The 24,146-nt window shown below is 38.4% G+C and overlaps 1 protein-coding gene across 3 annotated transcripts in view; it reads right to left on the reverse strand.

Moving 5' to 3' along the window:
- The window catches only part of LOC132817462 (glutamate decarboxylase 1), a 62,245-nt gene that overhangs the window by 21,135 nt on the left and 16,964 nt on the right, over positions 1-24,146 (reverse strand). For all 3 annotated transcript variants that reach the window (XM_060827911.1, XM_060827909.1, XM_060827910.1), the window contains 7 exons: positions 23,652-23,767; positions 23,470-23,549; positions 23,275-23,329; positions 22,982-23,098; positions 22,826-22,890; positions 20,117-20,195; positions 3,421-3,570 (listed from right to left, as the gene is read on the reverse strand). In XM_060827911.1, coding sequence (XP_060683894.1) covers positions 3,421-3,570; positions 20,117-20,195; positions 22,826-22,890; positions 22,982-23,098; positions 23,275-23,329; positions 23,470-23,549; positions 23,652-23,767 — 662 coding nt within the window. The remainder of the gene's footprint in view (positions 1-3,420; positions 3,571-20,116; positions 20,196-22,825; positions 22,891-22,981; positions 23,099-23,274; positions 23,330-23,469; positions 23,550-23,651; positions 23,768-24,146) is intronic.

The following is a 24,146-nucleotide window of genomic DNA, read 5'->3' on the forward strand; positions in this document are numbered from 1 at the left end:
CTAAGGATTCTCTTCAACAACTTTTTGTTCCTCTGGAAGTATTCACTCCTCCCTCATTGCTTTCTGTTACCTTGCTTTTATACTATATAAGCCCCCTTTCCAAAGGAAAGTTTTGCAGCATTCAGCTCTCAACCTAAATTATTGTTCAACTCCCTAATGCCTTAGCCACCAGAGCTACTGAGACACTTTAAACCTGCTTTTCATATTTGAACAACATGCTCATTTCTGGTATCCAAAAAAGTTGTATTATATCTTGGTTTTACTGGAATGCTGGAGAACCACACAGCTAGCATCAGTTGTAGCTAACAGGAATTTATCACCAGCAGCAAGGTACATATTTGCTTTCTATATTTTAATAGTTCTATTCTTAACAAAATGACTCAAAATAAAATGAACATTTAAATGCATGATGTGGTATGGGACATTACATTGTAGCTGCATGTTGAAGAAATTATATGTTTTCTTGAAATGTGTTGTATTTAATGGTAAATAGAGCATGTGATCAATCTAAAGCCCTTTGCACTTTTAAGAATCCTGTCACTAAAGAATCCTATAGCCTTTTTATTCTGATTCAAACAAATCTAACAGAGTTACTTGCATGGTACTTTCCATGCTCTAAATATTGTGAAATTTCTCTCATCAGTTATTCTGGATACTTCAACTCCCATCCCAAATACCTCTGCATCTTGTGACCAGTACCTCATGCTTCTTGTTCCAGAACTGTCTCTGCTATTCCACCTTAATATCCATTAAATACTTTCACACCCAGCAATGCTTTCACAATACACTTGTATCTGCCACACTCAGCCCAGTGCCTCCACACTCTAATACTTCCTTTTACCAATTTCACACTATTCCAGGGTAGTCTATGCCCTGAAAGTTACCCTCTTACAAAGATCAATTCCAAGCAGCTCTTTTCCCTATATTGTTAAAACTTTACATCTGTCTACTTATTAACGTTCCTAACCACTTGTTCCCACCATTACAAAACTGTTGGACCGGCCTCTCAATACTATAACTCCTTTCCACTTCTCTCTGTATTCTAGGTTTTGAAAAGCAATTAACTCTTTTGAACAGTGGCAGAGAGGTTCCAGAGTTTGTGACAGTTATAGTTGCTGTAAACCTTTATGTTTTCTCTCCTGTTTTTGGCACATGGTTCATCTGCCCCTACTCTTGATCAGAGAAGCTCAGAAGAATACAGGCTCCATATTTTCTATCCGGAAATCATCACAAAACTTTGAAGTAAATCTTTTACACTCTCCTGATTGTTTAAACTGAGACTGTGGATTACTATAAAGATTTTAAGGGAATTGGGATTCTAAAACAAATCGTGTAGATTTATATTTTTTAAAAATTGTAATTACATTATTTTAAAATTTGTACTAGTAGCTGTTTAATGATTAAGTATTCAGACCTTCATAGTCATATGCATTAAGGGTGATGTACCCCACCTTTAATTTCACAGTCAAGGTGCAGGAAGCAATGTTTGGTACTTGTGCACATAACCATCAGATAGCCAATTCCACTATAGCAAATATTTCTAATGTTCTGCAGTGCTGTAACGAGATCACATTTGTTGCCAAGGCAACCTCTTCTGATACTATGCTGCAAACCTGTAAGAGATGATTTTCCAGAATGTTCTGTGTGGGACTGGCAGTCTTTACAGAAGCACCATCCAATGGTGATATTGACATTTAATAAGAAAAAAAAATACCTGCAAACAACATATGACCCAAGTTAATGCATAGCTCACTTTTAACCATAACTGAAACTAAAATCACAAGCTCAAATTCAGGAAACGTGGCAATATGTATTCAAAATAATTTAAAACTTAATGGTTCTAAACAGAAATCTGCCTCTAATTATAGCCAAAATTTCAGGGGTTAGAAATTCTAACCAGTGTTCCCTAGTCCAAATCTCTTCAAACAGATCCATGGACATTTCTGAATTCATAAGCACAGACCCAGAATTCCTATCCTTCATAGTTTGTCTTGGTGGAGTTCAGTAAGTTACATCTGTTTCATTTATCTAACCTCTCATTTGTTGCATATTGGGATTTTGGCTTTCTCTTTTCAATTTTAGTTCAAACTAACCACCCAACCATAAAGTCAGATAGAAAATGTGTTGCTGGAAAAGCGCAGCAGGTCAGGCAGCATCCAAGGAGCAGGAGAATCAACGTTTTGGGAATGAGCCCTTCTTCAGGAATGAGGAGAGTGTGCCAAGCAGGCTAAGATAAAAGGTAGGGAGGAGGGACTTGGGGGAGGGGCGTTGGAAATGCGATAGGTGGAAGGTGGTTAAAGTGAGGGTGATAGGCCAGAGTGGGGGTGGGGGCGAAGAGGTCAGGAAGAAGATTGCAGGTTAGGAAGATGGTGCTGAGTTCGAGGGTTGGGACCGAGACAAGGTGTGGGGAGGGGAAATGAGAAAACTGGAGAAATCTGAGTTCATCCCTTGTGGTTGGAGGGTTCCTAGGCAGAAGATGAGGCGCTCTTCCTCTAGCCGTCGTATTGCTATGGTCTGGCGATGGAGGAGTCCAAGGACCTGCATGTCCTCGGTGGAGTGGGAGGTGCAGTTGAAGTGTTGAGCCACGGGGTGGTTGGGTTGGTTGGTCCGGGTGTTCCAGAGGTGTTCTCTGAAACGTTCCGCAAGTAAGTGGCCTGTCTCCCCAATGTAGAGGAGGCCACATCGGGTGCAGCGGATGCAGTAAATGATGTGTGTGGAGGTGCAGGTGAATTTGTGGCGAATATGGAAGGATCCCTTGGGGCCTTGGAGGGAAGTAAGGGAGGAGGTGTGGGCGCAAGTTTTGCATTTCTTGCGGTTGCAGGGGAAGGTGCCGGGAGTGGAGGTTGGGTTGGTGGGGGGTGTGGACCTGACAAGGGAGTCACAGAGAGAGTGGTCTTTTCAGAACGCTGATAGGGGAGGGGAGAGAAATATATCCCTGGTGGTGGGGTCCGTTTGGAGGTGGCGGAAAAGACGACGGATGATATGATGTATATGGAGGTTGGTGGGGTGGTAGATGAGGATCAGTGGGGTTCTGTCCCAACCCTCAAACTCAGCACCACCTTCCTAACCTGCAATCTTCTTCCTGACCTCTCCGGCCCCACCCCCACTCCGGCCTATCACCTTCACCTTAACCTCCTTCCACCTATCGCATTTCCAACACCCCTCCCTCAAGTCCCTCCTCCCTACCTTTTATCTTAGCCTGCTTGGCACACTCTCCTCATTCCTGAAGAAGGGCTCATGCCCGAAACGTCGATTCTCCTGCTCCTTGGATGCTGCCTGACCTGCTGCGCTTTTCCAGCAACACATTTTCAGCTCTGATCTCCAGCATCTGCAAACCTCACTTTCTCCATAAAGTCAGACAACCAGGTATATGTAACATGTCAAGCTGGTAATAAAAGACTTCAGCCCCGGTTACTGTACCTTCGCCTTCCACATCAACCAAAACTTGAAAATGTCCACATGACGGCCGCACTGTATTGCTTTATCTCCCGTATCATAGGAAACATCGTACTGTTTATCTTGCTGGAACAAATAGCCCGCACACATCTGATTGCATCCTTGGAGAATACCCTGTGAACAAAAAATAACTGATCTTACTCCATGTTACCATAACAAAAATGTAATCATTCAGAATGCTATGCATTTAGGATTCTTTTTTAAGTTAGATTGAAAAAATTAGGAAGTTTAAAAATAATAAGAGGAATAATAGTAAAACAGGTAAAACATAGGATGCACTCAGACTATTAAAGGACACGTGACAAACTATCTAGATCAGGATCATTTGGATAACATAGCCACTATTATTTCTCTTCATTCATTATAATTATCTCCAGTTGATGTGTTCATAAGTTCAGATTAGATTACTTACAGTGTTGAAACAGGCCCTTCGGCCCAATAAGTCCATACCGACCCTCCAAACAGCAACCCACCAGACCCATTCCCCTGCATTTACCCCTTCACCTAACACTACGGGCAATTTAGCATGGCCAATTCACCTAACCTGCACATTTTTGGACTGTGGGAGGAAACCAGAGCAAACCCGCACAGACGCGGGAACCATGTGCAAACTCCACACAGACAGTTGCCTGAGGCAGGTATTGAACCCAGGTCTCTGGTGCTGTGAGGCAGCAGTGCTAACCACTGTGCCACCATGCTGCCCGCCATTTGGCCCATCAAGTCTACTCCACCATTCGATTATGGCTGATATGCTCTTTGCCCCCATTTTCCTGCCTTCTATCCATTTCTCTTCAACCCGTTAGCAATTAAAAATCTGTCTAACTCCTCCTTAAATTTACTCACTGCCCCAGTATCCAGCATACTTTGGGTTAGCAAATTCCACAGATTCACAACCCTTTGGGAGAAGTAGTTTCTCCTCAACTCTATTTTAAATTTGCTACCCCTTATTCTAAGACTATGACCTCTCGTACCAGAATTTCCCACAAGAGGAAGCATTCACTCCATGTCTTTTTCACCCATTCCTTTTATCATCTTGACTATCGCAATTTGATCTCCCCTCATTCTTTTAAATTCCTGAGAGCATAGGCCTAAACTGTTCAATCTCTCTTCATATGACAAACCCTTCATCTCTGGGATCAATCTAGTGAACCTCCTCTGAACTGCCTCCACATCTCTTCTCAAAAAAGGGGATCAAACCTGTGCACATTACCCCAGGTTCGGTCTCTTGTATAGCTGCAACAATATCTCCAGCATCTGCAGTCCACACTTTCTCCTAGCTGAAACAATACTTTGTTATCTCTATATTCTATTCTTTCAGCTATTAAAGGCAATGTTCTATTGACTTTCTTCATTGTCTACTGTACCTGCATGCTTTCTGTGACTCATGAATGAGATACTCAGATCCCTCTGCATCACAGCATTTCGAGGTCTCTCCCCATTTAGATAATAGATTGCCTTCCCATTTTTCTGATCATAATACATGTTCTCACATTTATCCACGTTAAATTCCATCTGTCACCTTTTGGCCCACTCTCCTAACATATCTACATCCAGTTGTAAGGTTCTTACTTCCTCACTGCTTATTTTGTGTCATCCACAAATTTAGCTATAGAGCCTCTATCCCTGTTTCCAAGTCATCACAGAATCACAGAATCCCTCCAGTGTGGAAGCAGGCTGTTTGGCCCATCAAAACCACCCAGACCCATATCCTATCCCTGTAACCTTGCAAATTCCACGGTAATCCACCTAGCCCACATATCCCTGGACATTATAGGCAATTTAGCACATCAAGGACCTTGGGAGGAAACCTGTGCAACTGGAGGAAACCCATGCAGACAAGGGGAGAAAATGTAAACTCTACATAGACAGTCACCCAAGGCTGGATTCGAACTCAAGTCCCTGCTGCTGTGAGGCAGCAGTTTTAATCACTGAGCCACTGTGCTGAACCTTGTGGCACCCCACTAGTTACTTCTTGCCAACCAGAAAAAAAACCTTTATGCTGACTCTCTGTCTTTGTCCATCAGCCAGTCATCTATCCAAGCTAACAAATTCCCCCAATCCCATATGATCCAACCTTATGAATTAACCTTTTGTGCGGCACCTTATCAAAGGCCTTCTGGAAGTACTGACATATTACATCTACAGGATCCCCATTCATCTTCATCTCTTCTCACTCATTACTTCCATTGATGAACATAGCCTTCCAAAGGGAGACTATTCAGAGAAATTGTGGAAACAAACAAGACCAAGGTCGTTATTATCAGTTGAAAACTTCCTTATGAAATAAGAGACTCTGCTGTTCAACACTGTTCTAGACCAAAATACCACAAGATGTAAGGGCAGCAGGCAGCCATTTGGTCCATCAAGTCTTCTCCCTCATATAACGAAATCATGGTTGATCTGATAATCCTCAACTCCACTTTCCTACCTTATTCACAAAGCTATCAATTCCCTTACTGATTAAAAATCTGGTTACCTCAGCCATGAATATACTCAATCACCCAGCCTAGAGAGCTCTCTGCAGTAACAAATTCTGCTGATTCACTGCTCTATGAGAGAAGAAACTCTTCCTTATCCTTTCCTTAAATGGGCAACTCCCAACTGAGATCATGCCCTCAGGTCCTAGATTGTCCCATAAAGGGAAAACAATATCTTACATTTACCCCATCAAGTTCCTTAGTATCTTAAAGTTTCAATGAGGACTCCTCTCATTCTTCTAAACTCCACTGGGTACAGATTCAACCCACTCAATCAGTCCTCATACATAAAACCCTCCGTACCTGGGATTAATCTTGTGAACCTTTCCTGGACTGTCTACAATGTCTGTATATGTTGCCTTAGATAGAGGGACCAAAACATTTCACAGTATTCCAGGTGTCTTGGATAGCTTTAGTAAGACTTCTGTATGTTTATACTCAATTCCCTTTGAAGTAAAGGTCAACATTCCATTGATTTTCCCTATTACTTGTCGGACCTGAATGCTAACTTTTTGTGATTGATGCATAAGAACCACCAAATCAGACTGTGCTGCAGCTGTCTGCTATCTTTCCCCATTTAAATAATATTCAGTTCTTATATCCATCCTGCCAAATTGCATAACCTCAATTTTTTCCACAATATATTCCATCTGCAAAGCTTTTGCCTACTGACTCAATCTGTTTATATCCTTGTCAAGACATTTTGTATCAACCTGACTACTGGCCATTTGTGTCACATGCAAACTTAATGATATTACATTCAGTTCCACAATCCAATTCATTAATAAGTATTGTAAATAATGTGGCCCCGGCACTAATTGCTGTGGGGTTCCAATAGTTATCTATTGCTATCCTGAAGTGTCCCTATTTACCCAATTCTGTATTCTACTAGTTAGCCGATCTCCTATCCACATTAGTATACTACCCCAAATAACATGGACTCATCTTATTTAGTAGTTTAATGTGTGGTACCTTATTGAATGTTTTCATAAATCCAAATATATTATACCTACAGGTTCCCCTTTAGTTATCCTACTTGCTACTTCTTCAAAGAACTGTAATAAACTTGTCAGGCTTCATGAAGCCATGCTAAGCCTGTTTAATTAGATTGTGCATTTCTAAATGTTTTACTAATACTTCCTTTATAATTGACACTAACATTTTCACAATGACAATAGTTACCTATGCTTGTGTCTCCCTTTTTGAATAAGTATAATACATGGCAATCTAGTCCTCTGAGACTTTTCCAGAATCTAAGGACTCTTGGAAAATTACTACCAATGCATCCATTATTTCTGTAGTTACTTCCTTTAAAATCCTAGGATGCATCCCATCATATCCAGGGAAATTATTGTTCTTCAGCACATTAGATTCGCTAGCACTTTTTCTTTAGAGGTAGTTATCATTCTTGATTACTTTGTCACTCTACCCCGACATTTAAACCCTTGATAATTTGATATGTTTGCAGTGCTATTAATGGTTAATATCGTGAAGACAGATATTATGCATTTATTCGGCTCTTATGCCATTTCCTATTTCCCCACTATTATTTCATCAGCCTCCTTCTATAAAGGGCTTATGTTCACTTAGCTCTTTATATATATTTTAAAGAAGTTCTTTCTATTTATAAGTTGTTTGCAAGTTTGCCCTTGTGGTCTCCCTCCTTAATTTTTTTTTGTCCATCTTTTGTTGGTTTTAAGAAGTTTCCCAATCCTTTGGTTTACCACTAATTTTTGCCACATCGTTTGTGTTTTCTTCAGTTTGATACTATTCTTAACTTCCTTGGTTAACTGTGATCAGTTTACCCCTTCTGACAATTTTTGCATGTCACTAGGATATATCTTTGTTGTGAGTCAGGAATTATATACTTAAATGTCTGACATTGTTTCGCTTTTCTGCTAATTCCTTTCCCATTTCACTTCATCCAACTCCGTCCTTATCCTATGTAATTACACTTATTTAATTTTAGCAGAGTTGTTTGCAATCCAAGTTTCTCACTCTCATGCTGTATGTTGAAATCAATCATGCCATGGTCACTGTTCCTCGGGGGATCTCTAACCCTGAGGCGATTTATTAAACCTGCCTCGTTACATATTACAAGATCAAAAATAGCTTCAACATATTTTCCTAGGAAACTGTCCTGAATACAATCTATGAACTCTTCCTTCTGACTGTCTTTGCAAGATGATGATTAAAGTCACATATGATTAACGTAGTGTCTTTTCTACTTCCTCTTGTTAAATCATGATTTATTCTCTTTTCTAAAACAGTTGCTTTTCAGGGACTTACAGATTACTCCCACCAATTTGTTCTTCCTGTTGTTATTTCTTACTGCCAACCATTTGCATTCTACCTAATATGATCATAGGTCATGATTTGCTATTGTACTTATCCCATCTTTGCATTAATAAGGTTATTCCACCACCATTTCCTTCCCGCATATCCTTTTGAAAATTCAAATGCCACTAAATTTGAGTTCCCAGCTTTGGTCACCTTGCAAATATATCTCTGTAATTATTACAGATTATATTCACAATCTCTTTGTGCTATTATTTCATTTATTTTGTTTCAAATGCTATGCACATTTAAATAAGAACCATTAGGTTTGGTTTGTTATTATTTATCTCCTTTTAAACCTAATTGCTCTTTTTTCTTAATGCTTGTATACTCTGTCTTTCCTTGCACAGTCTGGCTATCGTTATCCTCATTCCTGATGAAGGGCTCTGGCCCAAAACGTCAATTTTCCTGCTCCTCGGTTGCTACCTGACCTGCTGTGCTTTCCAGCAACATAATCTCAACTCTGACCTCCAGCACCTGCAGACCTCACTGTCTCGTAACATCAACCTCCTTACCTTCAATGCTGCCTTGTCCTTTTGGCTTGGAAGTCTAAGTATTTACTTTCTGGAACAGTTAAGTTCAGAAGCACTTATGGTTTACAAAATAAAGGTGTTTGGCTTGCTGAAATGATCTCAGAAAGCAGAGTTGCAGAAAACATTCAAAATAATCAAGTCCATGAAAGTTTGCTGACATTAGGAATTACAGTTAAGTTATGGAACAATTAACACCAATAGAAGATGCAATAAGATTATAAATAATAATAAGGACATGACTGAAGAATTGGACAGATTAAGAAAGGATATTTAATCTTTACCTCAAGAAACAAACAAGTATTAAACTCAGATAGATTGTTTGCAGCTCTCAAAGGAAATGGCATTTGCCAAATTAATTAATTTCATGGCAAAGAGGACATCAAATTCAGATTTAAGCTTTTCCTGGAGAGTGAAAAAATAGTGCAAGTACGTGGCACACTGATATAACAAAAATAGCCTGCTGTGTCCTGAGTAGTCCTGATGACTGGGAAATGGCAAATGGGGTAGCCTTTTTTAGAAAGAAATCAGGCAGAATCAATGTCAGTTGTGGAAGAGAAATATAATTTGACAAGTGTATTAGAGTCCATTAACAATATAGAAATCAGACCGGACAAAGGACAAGGAGTAGACAGTGCATTTGGATTTCCTAAAGGAATTTGATAATGTGCTGAAAAAGCGTTATTACATAAGATAAGACCTTATGGTAATGGAGACTAAATAACAGCGGGGGTGGAGGACTGGCTACCTAATAGGAAACAGAGAGTCAGCTCATTTTCACCATGACAAACTGTAACTAATGGAGTGTCACAGGAATCAGTGCTGGGGCCTCAATTATTTACAAACTATATTTATGATTGAAATGAAGGACTGACTTTATTGTTGCCAATATTGCTGACCGGTTTGAAAATCCAAAGAGTTTTCCAAAGGGCATGGATAGGCTAAATGAGTGGCCACAAATTTGGCAGATGGAGTATAATGTGGAAAAACAAAGAGGTTATTCATTTTAATAGGAAGAATAGAAAAACAGAACATAATTTAAATGTAAAACCACTATAAAATGCATCAATGCAGTGTGTGCAGATATCCTTATACACCAATCACAAAATGTCAGTATGTGTGCACGGCAAATAATTAGGAAGGTAAATGGAACATTAGCCTTTATTGGAAGAGTGATAATATATAAAAGGAGGGAAGTCTTATTACAGCTGTACTAGACATTGATGAAATCATACATACAGTGTACTTGGTGCATCTTTGGTCACCTACTTACGGAGGGATATATTTGACTTGGAAACAGTTCAGAGAAGGTTCATTAGACCAATTCCTGGGATGAGGGGCTTGTCTTATGAGGAAAGATTGAACAGATTGCACCCATACTCCTTGAAATTTAGAAAAATATTCAATGACCTTATTGATATATATAAAATTCTGATGGGCTTGTCTGCATAGATGATGAGAAGAATTTTCCTTGTAATGGTGCAGAACCATGGGGCACAGTTTAAAAATAAGGTGATTCCCATTTAAGATGGAACTGAAGAGAATTTCTACTTTTAGGGTTGTTATCCTTTGGAATACTCTTTTTCATAAGCAGTGGAGCTTGGGTCATTGAATATATTTAAGGCTATTACACAAATTTTGATTGACAAGTCAGTCAAAAGCAGCAGGGGACAGGCAGAGAAGTGGAGATAAGACCTCAAGCAAATCATCTATTATCTCATTGAATGGCAGAACTGTTCCAAGGATCCAACTGGCTTCCTCCTCCTCCTAAATCTTATGTCCTCATGCTGAATGAGGATTGAAGTAAAATCTTGGAAACTATAGACCAGTGAGTTAAGGTTCATCTTGGGAGACAAAGCTAAACCAGCAATTGGGCATTGTCTTTTTTTTTCAAACATCTAATCATCTGCCAATTACTCCTGTGGTTTTGGAGAGGGGGAGAAGGAGAGCTAAAATGGTTGCAATCAGTTATGATGAGGAAACTGCTTTTAGTTGACACAAAAACAGAAGTTGCTGGGAAAGCTCAGCAGGTCTGGCAGCATTTGAGAGGAGTTAACGTTTCAGATCCCATGACCCTTCCACAGAACTGGACCTGAATCATTGACGAGAAATCAGAGTTAATGTTTCAGGTCCAATTCTGTGGACCTGAAATGCCAACTCTGATTTCTCTTCTCAGATGCTGTCAGACCTGCTGAGCTTTTCCAGCAATTTCTGCTTTGGTTTCTGATTTAAGCATCCACAGTCCTTTGGGTTTTTTTCCTGCTTTTAGTTGAATTCTTTTAAAAGATAAATGATTTCTTACAGTGCTGAATGAATTGAAACAACTCAAAGCTAATCCTCATTCATGCTTAGAACATAGAGCTTGTAATTTAGAAAGTGGTGGGAGGATAGTTTGGAATGTGGGACATTGGAGCTAAAGTCTAACTTGGGACAGCAGGACTAATAATGGGATCAGAGCTGTGCTCCCAGCTGAAAAGGTTTGGTAGCGGGAATCACAATATTAGCAGCAAAAGCTATGAAACAAGATTAAGTAGCACCTCAATTTGATACAACATGCCCTGTAAAGAGGACAGAAAGGGAGATAAATATAGAAACTATGGTTTAAGGATAGCAAGTAGACAAAGACAAACTTGTTAGAATGCTACAAGGTTAGAGGGTCACAGTAAATCTTTGCTCTGCACAATATGTCGTAGCTTATTTCCCATGGCATTGCTTTTAAAGAGGTTTTCAACAAAGTGTGACGGGAAAGTGTTTCAGGAATAAATATGGGTAACATACAGAAATTATCTGCAAATGTTTTAACATAAGTACAATAGCTGAGGGGTTATGTTACTGGACTAATAATCTACAAGGTTTCGTATCACTGCATTGCAGTTTGAAAAGTGAAACTGGATTTTAAAATCTAAATTTGGGATCAGGAAGTGTGTCCATAATGGGCATTGGGTCTAAAGTCTCAATTGGCTCAGTTAAGAAAAGGAAATTTGTCTCCCCTCCCTGTGACTCCAGTCATATACCAACGTGTTTCATTCTTAACGACCTATAGCAGCGCACACATTTGAATCAAACTGGTACACAAAATGTTTCAGGAAAAGATTCTCAGGTCAAATACGGACGGGCAATAAATGGCAGGCATTGATGCTCATTTCCTGAAAATAATTTTTAAAAGCTATCAGACTTCTGGTAGCATTTTTACAATTAATCAGAAAATATAATGAAGCGTGACATCTAAAGTATGATGGCTAAAGTAAAATAATTATGACACTCACATGAGGCATGCATTAAATTTCACAGGCTAAATTTACTGCCGTGATCATACTGCCTGTCATATTGTGGAGTTCTAATACTATCTGATATTCGAGAGCTGAAATAATGTGACAAAGTCCTGTCATTTTCATTTGAATACATCTACAAGCTCTCTTTCGTATTTCCAGCAGTAAGTCTAAGCTAAGATTTTTGGCAAATAGAATGTTGTTTTAATTTCCCATGTTTAATTATAATATATTGTAGATTTTACTATCTGTCAATTTCATGCTTAACTTCTCACTTTATTTTTCAGGTAACAAAAAAATGAACAGTTCATTTAGTTACAGATAACTTATTGAAAGTTTATAAAATCCCAATACTACTTCTATTTTTAGCTTTGCTGTTTCAGCAGAAAAACCACACAGCAGTCATCACATTTTCCAAAAATACCAAATTCAACCCATTTCCGGTCTTACAGTTTCCTGCATTGCAATACAGTCATGTAAACCTATCACCTTCCTGGATGATTTAAGAATGTGCAGATGGAATTTCTTCTTGGAAACAATGGCATATAACTTGGGTAGACCATAGCCCTCTCACACCACTGCCATCTCTGACCGTAGCCACTTTCTCAGGGTCAGGACCGTTTGAATGAATTTGACGGAGTCTAGCATAGCTGAAACATCTGAAAGGTGCAGAAACACAATACCGTGCACAGCTGGCAAAGTCACCAAAAGTGTCAAAACTTAAAATAACTTTTATTTTAAAGTTTGAGCCTTACTTTGCACTATCACTAATGTAGCACTGGACAAATTCGCTACAGAAGCTTGAAATCCTCTTTGCAGCTCATTGCAACCTTAGGATAGGATGTGTGCACAGCATTCCTAGTTCTTAGCATTATTAACGTGCAAGTGACAGAAATCGTGCATTATCATCATTTGCATCTAATTATAAAATGGCCACAATTATTTGCATGAATGTATTATACTCCTGATCTCAGTTCTAGTGGGAAATCATAGAAGTGGCATCTCATGGCAGGGTAACAGTGAGAGTGCTGAGTGCCTGATTTTTCTCTCGCTGGTCCTGCTGAGAAGAGAATTCTGCCCTGAGTGCTGTTAATTTCTTTGCATGAAGAACCACTTTTTAATCAGCCAGCCATTTCTACCCCATCAAAAATGTATTTTCCACTCTTTTCAGCATTATTATTGCTAACACTAGCTTTAACAGTCAGTTCTTATTCCCAGCGGTAATACCGTTTACCATGACTTGATACTTTCAATTTAGACCTTAATTAGATTTTAACAGCCATAATAACTCCACACATTAAGTTTAGCCTACCAATTTTAGCACTTTAATCTGAGTTTATTTTTACTTAGGGCAGAATTTTCACCCCATTGTCGGGCTAGCGTATGAACTCACTTCGCCATCAGCCTTGCCAGTTTACCATGTTCTTGAAAGTAGGATCAGAGTTAGAAGGGCTATCTTCCAACAGGTCCTTGACCAGACCAGTGCTCCAGATAGTTTTGGAAGCTCACCTCATGTGCCTAGTAGGAGCCACTTTCTGAATGGACGTCCCGTCCACATTGGTGGGTCTTGTGGCCATGTTCTAATTCAATTTTTTTTTCAAGTTGCTGAAAGGATGCCTCACAACAAAGGCTCTGTCCCTTAACTACAGTAGTGGCTGCAGTTCCATTCATATTGGAGAACCTATTATAGATCCTGCTTACTCTTCTTAATTCATTGTTAAATAGACCCCCTGGCCATCAATTGGCCAATTGAGGGAGAATTACTGTCAGCTGACTGGGACTAGGACCCAATTTGACCCTGACCTAAATCCCAATATTCTACTGTTGGGCCTAGGAGCATCAGAATAATCAAAGGTTCCATTATGCTTGTACTTCCATGCCAAACAGCTAATTTGTAACTTCATGAAAAGAGTTGTGTAACTATCACTTTGGTTGAAATGTTTAAAAACAATTAGAAGTAAGGTTAGAACTTTCACAGGAAATACAACCAATCTAGGAATTATGACTTGAAACAGACATCAAAAGTTTATTAAGTTACTTGTCAGTTTTATTTTGATTTACCTTCTATATTCATTGCTACTCTGCATTAAAACAAAATTATAACTTTGGCTACATATGTAAACTTATACTTTGAACCAAATGCAATGGCCTATATTTTATAATCAGTGGCAAAAGTATGGTGCTTGGTCCTTGAAATTCCATGGGATTTGGATGACAACTCTCTGTCATTGGGCATCATACTCTTTGTGATGCCCCCCCCCACAGGATATTGATAGCATGCACAAATTAGTACTGGTAAGGTTCTTCAACCAATCAAATTGAAGAATCCTCATGTAAAACACAAGGAGAACTTGAACAACAAAGAAGCAGGCAGATTTATTTCAAGTGGGAGGTTAAAGTTTGAATCCAAATCCAACCCATTTCCAATCAGCCCTCTTCCACTTTTACTGGAGGCAGAGCAGGGGATACAGGCGGGCAATCAATATGATACCAGAAAGGTGGGTGTTTCCTTAATATTATAATAGGGCTGCATGTCTAATTAATTTGCACCCTCTTCAATTCAACTCTGGATGTTGATACTTCCTCAGCTTTGACTTTTATTTAGAAATGTAGAAATATAGAAAATAGGAGCAGGAGTAGGCCATTTGGCCCTTTGAGTCTGGTAAACCATTCAATCTGATCATGGTTTATCATCCAGCTCAGTATTTTGTTCCCACTTTCCCACCATATTCTTTGATCCCTTTGTATGGGACTTCTAAACTAGCAAAACATCTGAAAGTACTTTGCAAAATTGGACACAAAGTCATGTAAGAAGGTATTAGAATAGGTAGCCAAAAACCTGGTGCAAAAATTAGATTATGAAGAATCACGTAAATGAAGAGAGAGGAGGAGACAGTATTGAGGAGGAAAGCTCAGTGCATTGGCTTATACAGCTGGAAGCTCAGCCACCAATACTGGAGCAACTGAATCAGGAAAGCAGACATGGCTGAATTAGAGGAAAGTCGAGACCTTGGAGGGTTGTCGGGCTTGGCCAAATTACAGAGAAGGGAAGGAGCAAGACCTTGGAATGCTTTGATTATAAAGAACGTTTTTTTATTTCAAAGCAATGCCTGATCAGGAACTAATGAAAATCAGTGAGATCAGAGATCATGGTGCACGTTCAAACATAAGGCAATAGCATTTGGATGATCTCAGGATTACAGAGAGTGCAAGTTGGGGAATGGATCACAGCAGTATGGAAATAAAGATTGATAAGAATTTCCATAGAGCCTTGAATGACCATAGGAAGTCCTAAGACATTGTGAAGTCATTTTTTAAATTAGTCACTGCTGCAATATAATAAATTTACAATCTATTAACATCTTTTCACATATTATCGTTTTTTGGATTGTTGATTGAAAAATAAATATTGGTCATGATATCAAGGCTAATACCCTGCCGTTTGAAATTATACAGTTGGGATCTTTTCTACTCAGCCACAACAATGGTCTAATGTTAAATCCAAACAACAATGCAGCTTCTCTTCAATATTGCACTTTTTTCTGAAATACTTATGTTCTGGAATGGAACTTGAAACCATATTCTTCTGTTTTTAGAGCCAAGACAAATGCCAAGTGATCCATACCTGATACACATAAAAATACTAACTCTCAAACTAATGGAATTCTTGTGGCGCAGTGGTGGCGTTCCTATGTCTGGGTTCAATTCCCACCTTCCCCAGAGGTGTATAATAATATCTCTGCACAGGTTGAATAAAAAATGTTCCATACCAACGAAGTTACAAACAAGGTATCAGCAGCGTACAGCCTGAAGCAGGGTTTCCCGACATGGCTGAGTAACCTAGGCAATGAATCTGAAAATCTATTTAGATCACCTCATACACTTGTAATTATATACCTGCTAAATATTCCAGAAAATGTTAGGGTTTATCCAGTCCTGAAAACTTTATTTTTTAAATGCATAATAAGTTTTAAGTTCTACCAATAGCTTCTTTGGAATTGTAAATTAACTCTTACAGATATGGAGTCTCATTCCTTCAGAGCTAAATTGGAGTTTAACAAATAACAAAAATTAAATTTTTTTTACTATCTCTCCTACCTCAATTCCTTAATCCAACTTCCCTTTCCTGCTCTTCATTCAATTTGAACACCTAATGTAACATTGAATTGAATATTCTAACAGAGACATCCTGGTTCAGACTCTGCATTGCTTATTCAGGACTAGAAGGCAGAGGTTTAAGGTAAAAGGGGAAAAATTTAAAAAGGACCTGAAGGATAAATTTCTCATGTGATGTGTGTATGGAACAAGCTGCCAGAGGAAGTGGTGGAGGTGGGTGCAATTACAGTATTTAAAAGGCATCCAAAGGGATATATGAGTAGGAAAGGTTTAGAGGGATGTAGGCCAAATGCTGGCTAATGGGATTAGGTCAGATTGGGATGTCTGGTCAGCGTGCAACTGTGGGACCGAAGGGTCTTTTTCCATGCTGTATGATTCTAACACTTGATGATTCTTCAATCCTGATTATTTAAGGAGATGCACAATTGCTTATCCTGTTACATAAAGGTCCTAGATTTCCTGCAGACAGTGTTGCGTCATTTTGGTTCTTTAATGTACAGGATATTTGAATGCAAAGCCCCTTAGAAAATCTGCGAGCAAACATAAACAAGATGAACAGGTTGGTGTCATTTGTTCACTAGTGAGAGCAACATCTGGCCCATTGCTTCATATGTTGGAGCTGAATCAAATAATTTTGTGAATTAAAAGAAACCTTTTGTATTTTTTTTTAAGTAATTCCTCTACTGCTTTGGTTGATTGTTTCCAATGCAGGAGGTGCTTGTAAGGAGAAAGCAGAAAAAAAGCAATTCTGACAGTTGAGGCTAGAAAAAAAATCATGTACGGTGTTTGATGTTCACACAAATATTTAAATTAAACTCCGAATGAATTTTCACCCCACCTCACACTGTTCCTAAGTTAAAATCTTACCAAAATATATTGCATTTGTAAAAAGTCAAACATACTAAAGTGGTCAGAACTTCTCTGATAATTTCTTTCAATTACACTTTTTATAATTGGGACAAAGACCAACAGGTACAGAAATGGTGAATTTACAAATTTAGTTGCATCCAATGCTCTCTTTTTCTGCGGTAGAAATATAATTATTCACTAATTTCTAATTGACCGGCGTAACTTAAACTATACAGCACATAGCAGCCATCTGGTGCATTCATCTGTGGATATCTATTGAGTACATAGACATTCTGAATTATTATAATTAGTCACTCAATTTTCTATATATAATGGAAATCGGTCATTTCAAGTACCTCTGCACAGATTTTTAGTACACACATTCTGCCATAATCATTCAGCAGAAACACTGTCTGAAGAGAATTACTCTTCTGGATCCTCCATCTTAACAATTAAATCAATTGAACCAAAAGCCTAAGTTGAATCCTAGCTACTTTGTGTGATTGCTATTTGATAAGTGTTTGAGGAAGGCACTGAAATGTAGTAACAGATGAACTGTGTATCTTAAATCTGTGCTACCTTATGGGTCAGATTGAACTTCATTGTCAAGTGAGCTTGTTTATGCTTTACATTTGGAGATAAAGTGGAAGGATTGTTTATTGTATTGTATATCAAGAATAATATCAAAGTGTATAATTTGCTATATCACGTTGTTAATTTTCAATTTATTTGTTTTGCTTAAATAAAATTATTGCTGGTTTAAGAGCCAGATTCTTAGTAGGATTGGTATATTCATAGTCTACCATTAAAATAGAAGACAATCAAACACCAATGCATGTTTTTTCAGTACCTGCTGCATTGAGGAAAGGCTCAATGTTATGATCTACCAATGCCTTGCTACTAAGGAGAATGTGTGACACTGCTGATCTAGGAAAGGGAATGTACATGTCAGTGGTTTGCTTGTGACTATGAAGGCAAAAGGTTATTAAGTGTAAAGATCTCAAACATTGGTGAAACGGTGGAGGTAGGCCTATTTCAAGAGGCTAAGCAGAGGGTAGAAGTGATTTTGATGGCCCAAAAGACCTGCAAAAGAAGTCCTCCTACTTACCTGACATCAGTGTGTGCAACTAAAACTGCTGGGCTTCACAAATGGTGTGGGCCTCCCCCACTGAAGGTAGTGGTGGCCTGCAGTCCTAGTGGCCATTAGTTGTTCCTCTCGTTACTCCCACTGTAAACTTTCAGATTGTTCAGAGACAGGCAGGTAGATGGTAGAAAGGTAGACGGGGAGCATGAAATCCACTGCCATATTTCCACCATTGTCCTGGCTTTGTACCATTTTCCAACAAACTGTGGTTTCACTAGTTTGAGGTGCATTGGCCCGGACCCCACGAGGCAAACACCTAAACTCCATATAATGCCATTCAGCCGTTTTTGTCTCAAACTTCACTGTTTTCCCATGAGTTAGTTGATGAACAATCTGTCTTTAGAAAGGTGAAATAACCCTGTAGGATTACTTGCAATCAGCCAAATTTTGTATGTTCATACCTAATATTACTAAGTTCACCCAATATCTGCTTCTTAATCCAAGTACCTGTTTAAAAGATGTAAGCAAAGCAAGTGCTTAGCATTAAGCCATCTCTCACCTTTGTGTATTAATAAATAGCTGTCAATGTAAGTTGTTTCTCTTTATATTTTTAACTCATTAACTTGTTTGCCATAAATCTACTTCACACTTTGATCCTGAATCTAAACATAGTGGGCAAAAGAAAGACCTTCTATGTTATGTTTTGGAGTTGGAACCATGATGAAAGCATATCATATAAACCATAATCTGAGTCTTAATTGGAATTTGACTATCATTGCGACAGGTGAAAAAGACAAGAGTGCCCACAATCTTGAGCAAATATTGCGCATTACTGATATGGAAATAAGTCAAAAGTAATGATAAGAAGCAAAGATGAAAGGTTTAGAATTGCCAGGAGTGGAAAGACACTAGCGCTTCGTCAGAGGCTCACTGATTATGCTACCTAGCATGGTGATGAAATGTCTGAGGACACATCTACCAGCTCAGAGAACAAACTTACAACCTGATCCACAACCTGAGCTACAAACCTTTTCCAAAATCACAGTTATTGTTACACTTTTTCAGTGCTCAAAAGATGAATGAAAGCACATTCAGTGTACAATGTGTTTACCAAATACGAACAAGTTAGTTGTAGTTAATGTCTGAAGTAGATGAAAATTGGCTCCATATCAACATCAGAACAATATCCATATGAAATTTTATTTTTGGTGTTTTGTGCTGTGATTCTATATTCAAACTCAGTTCCATCGGGGTATCATTAGCCTGGAAGGGACATTCATCAGCTTGGGCTAGTTTCAAATCCAAATTCTAGTGCAAAACTAGACCAAGCAACTGGATCATCCAACATACTAATTATTAACCCACGTAAATATGTAAAGCTTCTGAGCATGTGTCTGAATATTGTGGGTCGAGAGATAAATTTTAATCTAAAACTCTAAAAAATGTTGGGAAATCTGAGACCAAAAACTTAACTGGATTGAAATTTATGATTCTTGCCCACGGGTAGGTTATTATACAAAACCATGCCCATCAGTGAAAGGTTAATTAGTAAAACAGTGGAGAGTTTCCTCTGTCATACAAAGTTCCACTCAAATTAAGGCAGTGCCCCACCTTCAAGTCACAAGAACAGAACTTGAAAATGTTGCACAAAACATTTTCTCATAGGAGTCCAGCCAGGAGTTTTGAACAGACATAGAAATAGAAGGAGTTGTATGATACTTAATTTATTACAAATATTCCCCTTCATAAGATTTAGAATTATGTTACTTCTGGATGATGAGACAAAGGTACTCTTAAAGAAATTTAAAGTGAAACATAAATGACAATCTTTGCAATTCATACCATTTGCCAAGATAGTTAATAATGTTGGTTTTAGAACTGAATACATGTGCAGAATTGTGTTGTAAAGGAAGCTAAACCATCCTTACTGTGTTGTAACAATTGAACTCAAAGAAAGCTCATAATATCTACATTATGAAAAATAATTCAAGTAGATACCTTTTCTCGGACAAGAATTGCTGAACACTGCAACAAAACTCCCATCATCTTGTGGGGATTCCAAGTGACTGAATTGGCCCTTGAAGAAAAGTCATTCTGTAATTATGTCACATATGCTTAAAGCATGATCAAACAAGTTCAGCATTATTTGCTATCATTTTAATTGGTCCATACAGCATGATGGTATTAATGGTTAGGTGCTAAGTAAAGATCAATCAATACAGTATAATATGATCTGGAAACAGCTATGTTTAAAAATAGAATGAAATACTGTAGTTATTGGAAATCTAAAATAAAAACAGAAATGCTGGAGAAACTCAATAGATCTGACAGCATCTGTGAAAAGAGAAACAGATTTGACTTCTTCAGAACTAAGTCTGAGAGCTGAACATTCTGAAGAGTCATGAAACATTGACTCTGCTTCTCTCTCCACAGAGTCTGCCAGACCTGCTGAATTTCTCTAGCTCTTTTTTTTTGCTATATTTGAAATTGGTGTCATCAATATATGGTCAAAACGATGTTTTCCTTTTAAATGAAGTATAACCAATATCATTTATCACATTGGTTTAACAGATGAACCACCTATTTGCTTTCTTTTCAATATGTTGTAACTCATTGGGTCAGAGAAAATTTGCGACTCAGAGAACAGCTATTCAACCCAAGATAGAACATAGAACATAGAACACAGAACAGTACAGCACAGAACAGGCCCTTCAGTCCACGATGTTGTGCCGACCACTGATCCTCATGTATGTACCCTCAAATTTCTGTGACGATATGCATGCCCAGTAGTCTCTTAAATGTCCCCAATGACCTTGCTTCCACAACTGCTGCTGGCAACGCATTCCATGCTCTCACAACTCTCTGTGTAAAGAGTGCGCCTCTGACATCCCCTCTATACTTTCCTCCAACTGGCTTAAGACTATGACCCCTCGTGTTAGTCATTTCTGCCCTGGGAAATAGTCTCTGGCTATCGACTCTATCTATGCCTCCCATTATCTTGTATCCCTCAATTAGGTCCCCTCTCCTCCTCCTTTTCTCCAATGATAAAAGGTCCAAGCTCAGTCAACCTCTCTTCATAAGATAAGCCCTCCAGTCTAGGCAACATCCTCATAAACCTCCTCTGAACCCTCTCCAAAGCATCCACAAAGAATCCTATCCTTAATACTGTACTCAGCTTTCAAATTCGACCTTCCAAAATGCATCACCTCGCATTTATCCAGGTTGAACTCCATCTGCCTCCTTTCAGCCCATCTCTGCATCCTGTCAATGTCCCACTGCAGCCTACAACAGCCCTCTATACTGTCAACAATACCTCCAACCTTTGTGTCATCTGCAAATTTGCTGATCCATCCTTCAATCCCCTCATCCAAGTCATTAATAAAAATTACAAACAGTAGAGGCCAAGCCCTGTGGAACATCACTCACCACAGACTTCCAGGCAGAATATTTTCCTTCTACTATCACTCGCTGTCTTGTGTTGGCCAGCCAATTCTGTATCCAGACAGCTAAGTTCCCCTGTATCCCATTCCTCCTGACCTTCTGAATGAGCCTACCATGGGGAACCTTATCAAATGTCTTGCTGAAGTCCAAATACACCACATCCACAGGTCAACCCTCATCAATGTTTCTAGTTACATCCTCAAAGAACTCGATAAGGTTTGTGAGGCATGACCTGCCCCTCACAAAGCCGTGTTGACTGCATTTAATCAATCCATGCTCTTCCAGATGGTCATAAATCCTATCCCTCAGAATCCTTTCTAACACCTTGTAGACGACAGACGTGAGACTTACTGGTCTATAATTGCCGGGGATTTCCCTATTTCCTTTCTTGAAGAGAGGAATTACATTTGCCTCTCTCCAGTCCTCAGTACGACTCCAGTGGAGAGCGAGGATGAAAAGATCTTCGCAAGTGGCGAACCAATTGCATTTCTCATTTCCCAAAGCAGCCGAGGACAAATCTGGTCCGGGCCTGGCAACTTGTCAATTTTAATGTTTGACAAAATTTTCAGCACATCAGCTTCCTCTATCTCTATCCATTTCAATATGCACATCTGCTCTTCAAAGGTTTCATTCACTACAAAGTTCGTTTCTTTCGTAAAGACAGAAGCAAAAAACTCATTTAGGGCTTCCCTTACTTCCTCAGACTCCACACACAAATTCTCTATGCTATCCCTGATCGGCCCTGCTCTTTCTTTGGCCATTCTCTTATTCCTCACGTAAGTGTAAATGTGATGTTTATATTTAGTTGGTTGATTAGTTGGTTTCTTTGTTTTATGTGAAGTGGATACAGAAATGACAAACATAAAGAGAAACACAGAGAAGAACAGAGAACAACAAAGAAAAGTAAATTTGAAAGAATTCTCACATGGGCAGTGAGCCATTTACAAAAAAAAACATTTTTATTTTTACTTTTTCCACAAGGGTTGTTAACTCCCCATGGACTCTCCTGCATATTTTGTAAATACGCAGGCCAAACATAACAGGGCTAGTAAAGAAAATTGTGAACTTTTCATTTTCTGTGAACATTTACTGGTATTTATTGGTGATGAAAGTACTGGAGTTGAGCTAAGAGGCTGTTTTACTAGGTGGGGCAGTTCGAGGTGGGAAATCAAGTTGAACTCTCTAGGAATATGTTCAACTATAGATGGATTCCATAAGTATTACAATAGTCAACCAATACATATTCTTAAAGAGTGCAGCATTTACCGTTCAACACCATTCAGTTTATGGCGATGCTTTCTGGACATCAGAAGTCCACCTCCCCATGCAGCCTGCAAGTAAGTGAAAACATGATTACTGGTACAGTTTTTCCATTAATATGTTAGATGAATGATAGAGTTAAAATGGAAAAACATAACTTACATCAACATGGAGCCAAAGATTATACTTAGCACATATATCGGCAATTTCTTCAATGGGGTCAAATGCACCATATACTGTATTTCCTGCAGTTGCATTAACATAAATTGGAATATAACCCTGTAAAGACATGGAAGTTTTTTTGATATGCCAGTGAACAACATTTTAAATCCAGACCAAGGATTTCTATAATAAATAATTGGGCATTAGAAATTGCATTAACAATAACAAAACACAATCTCTTCTAATGTAAGTTACAGTCACCTAGATTATTGGAATTAAACATGGACACATACCTTTTGTTTAACTTCAATAATTTTTGCTTCCAGATCTGATGGCATTACTTTTCCTCTGTAATCATTATAGGAAAAAAACGTATAAAATTTATAATTTTCATGGTTGGAAAATCAGCAGATAATAGCATCATAATTTTCAGATCATTAACATGTGTACATTTGAAATCAACTCTGTGGCTTTATACTGAATTTTACCTTTCATCGCATTTTAATAAAATCACATTGTCTGTTCCAAAACCAAGGGCAGCCCCAGCCTTCTTTATTGAATAATGACTCTGTAAAAAACAAATATGTGCAAAATTACTAATATTAGAAAATACGTGTAAACTTGAAGAAATAAATAATCAATAATAAATCTGAAGAATCAGACAACTTACATTTTCTGATGTGAACAGAATCAGTTTAGGAGCTGCTATCATCCCTTTGGCTTTAACATCTGGGAAATACTTGTAGCGAGCTGCCATTATGCTATACATGTTTGATATAGCCCCTCCTAAAAAGAAATAAATTTAGCAGGAGTACTTTTACAAGTACTTTTTCAAAAATGTTCCATTAGTTGCTGCTTGAAACCATAAATTCAACATATACTAGCAGCTCAATGATTTCTGCTATAGCACCTGCTAAAAATCCCATCTATTTTCATTCATATGGAAAGGTACAGTTATTGTTGACAACTGATTTCTGTGTTTATAGTCATTATCTCTCTTAGGCCAGGACTAAAGCCTGAAGTTAACTTAACCTGTAATTGTAACCATAAGCCTAACCTAATATTACAATTAGTTGAAATACAAAATCAAATACAAATGGGACACAGGAATCAAATTTTTTTGTAAAGCTAGATTTTCTAGATTTCATTTTTAATCTTTAAATAT

Source organism: Hemiscyllium ocellatum, chromosome 7 (genome assembly GCF_020745735.1).
Source record: "Hemiscyllium ocellatum isolate sHemOce1 chromosome 7, sHemOce1.pat.X.cur, whole genome shotgun sequence".
Taxonomy (NCBI): domain Eukaryota; kingdom Metazoa; phylum Chordata; class Chondrichthyes; order Orectolobiformes; family Hemiscylliidae; genus Hemiscyllium; species Hemiscyllium ocellatum.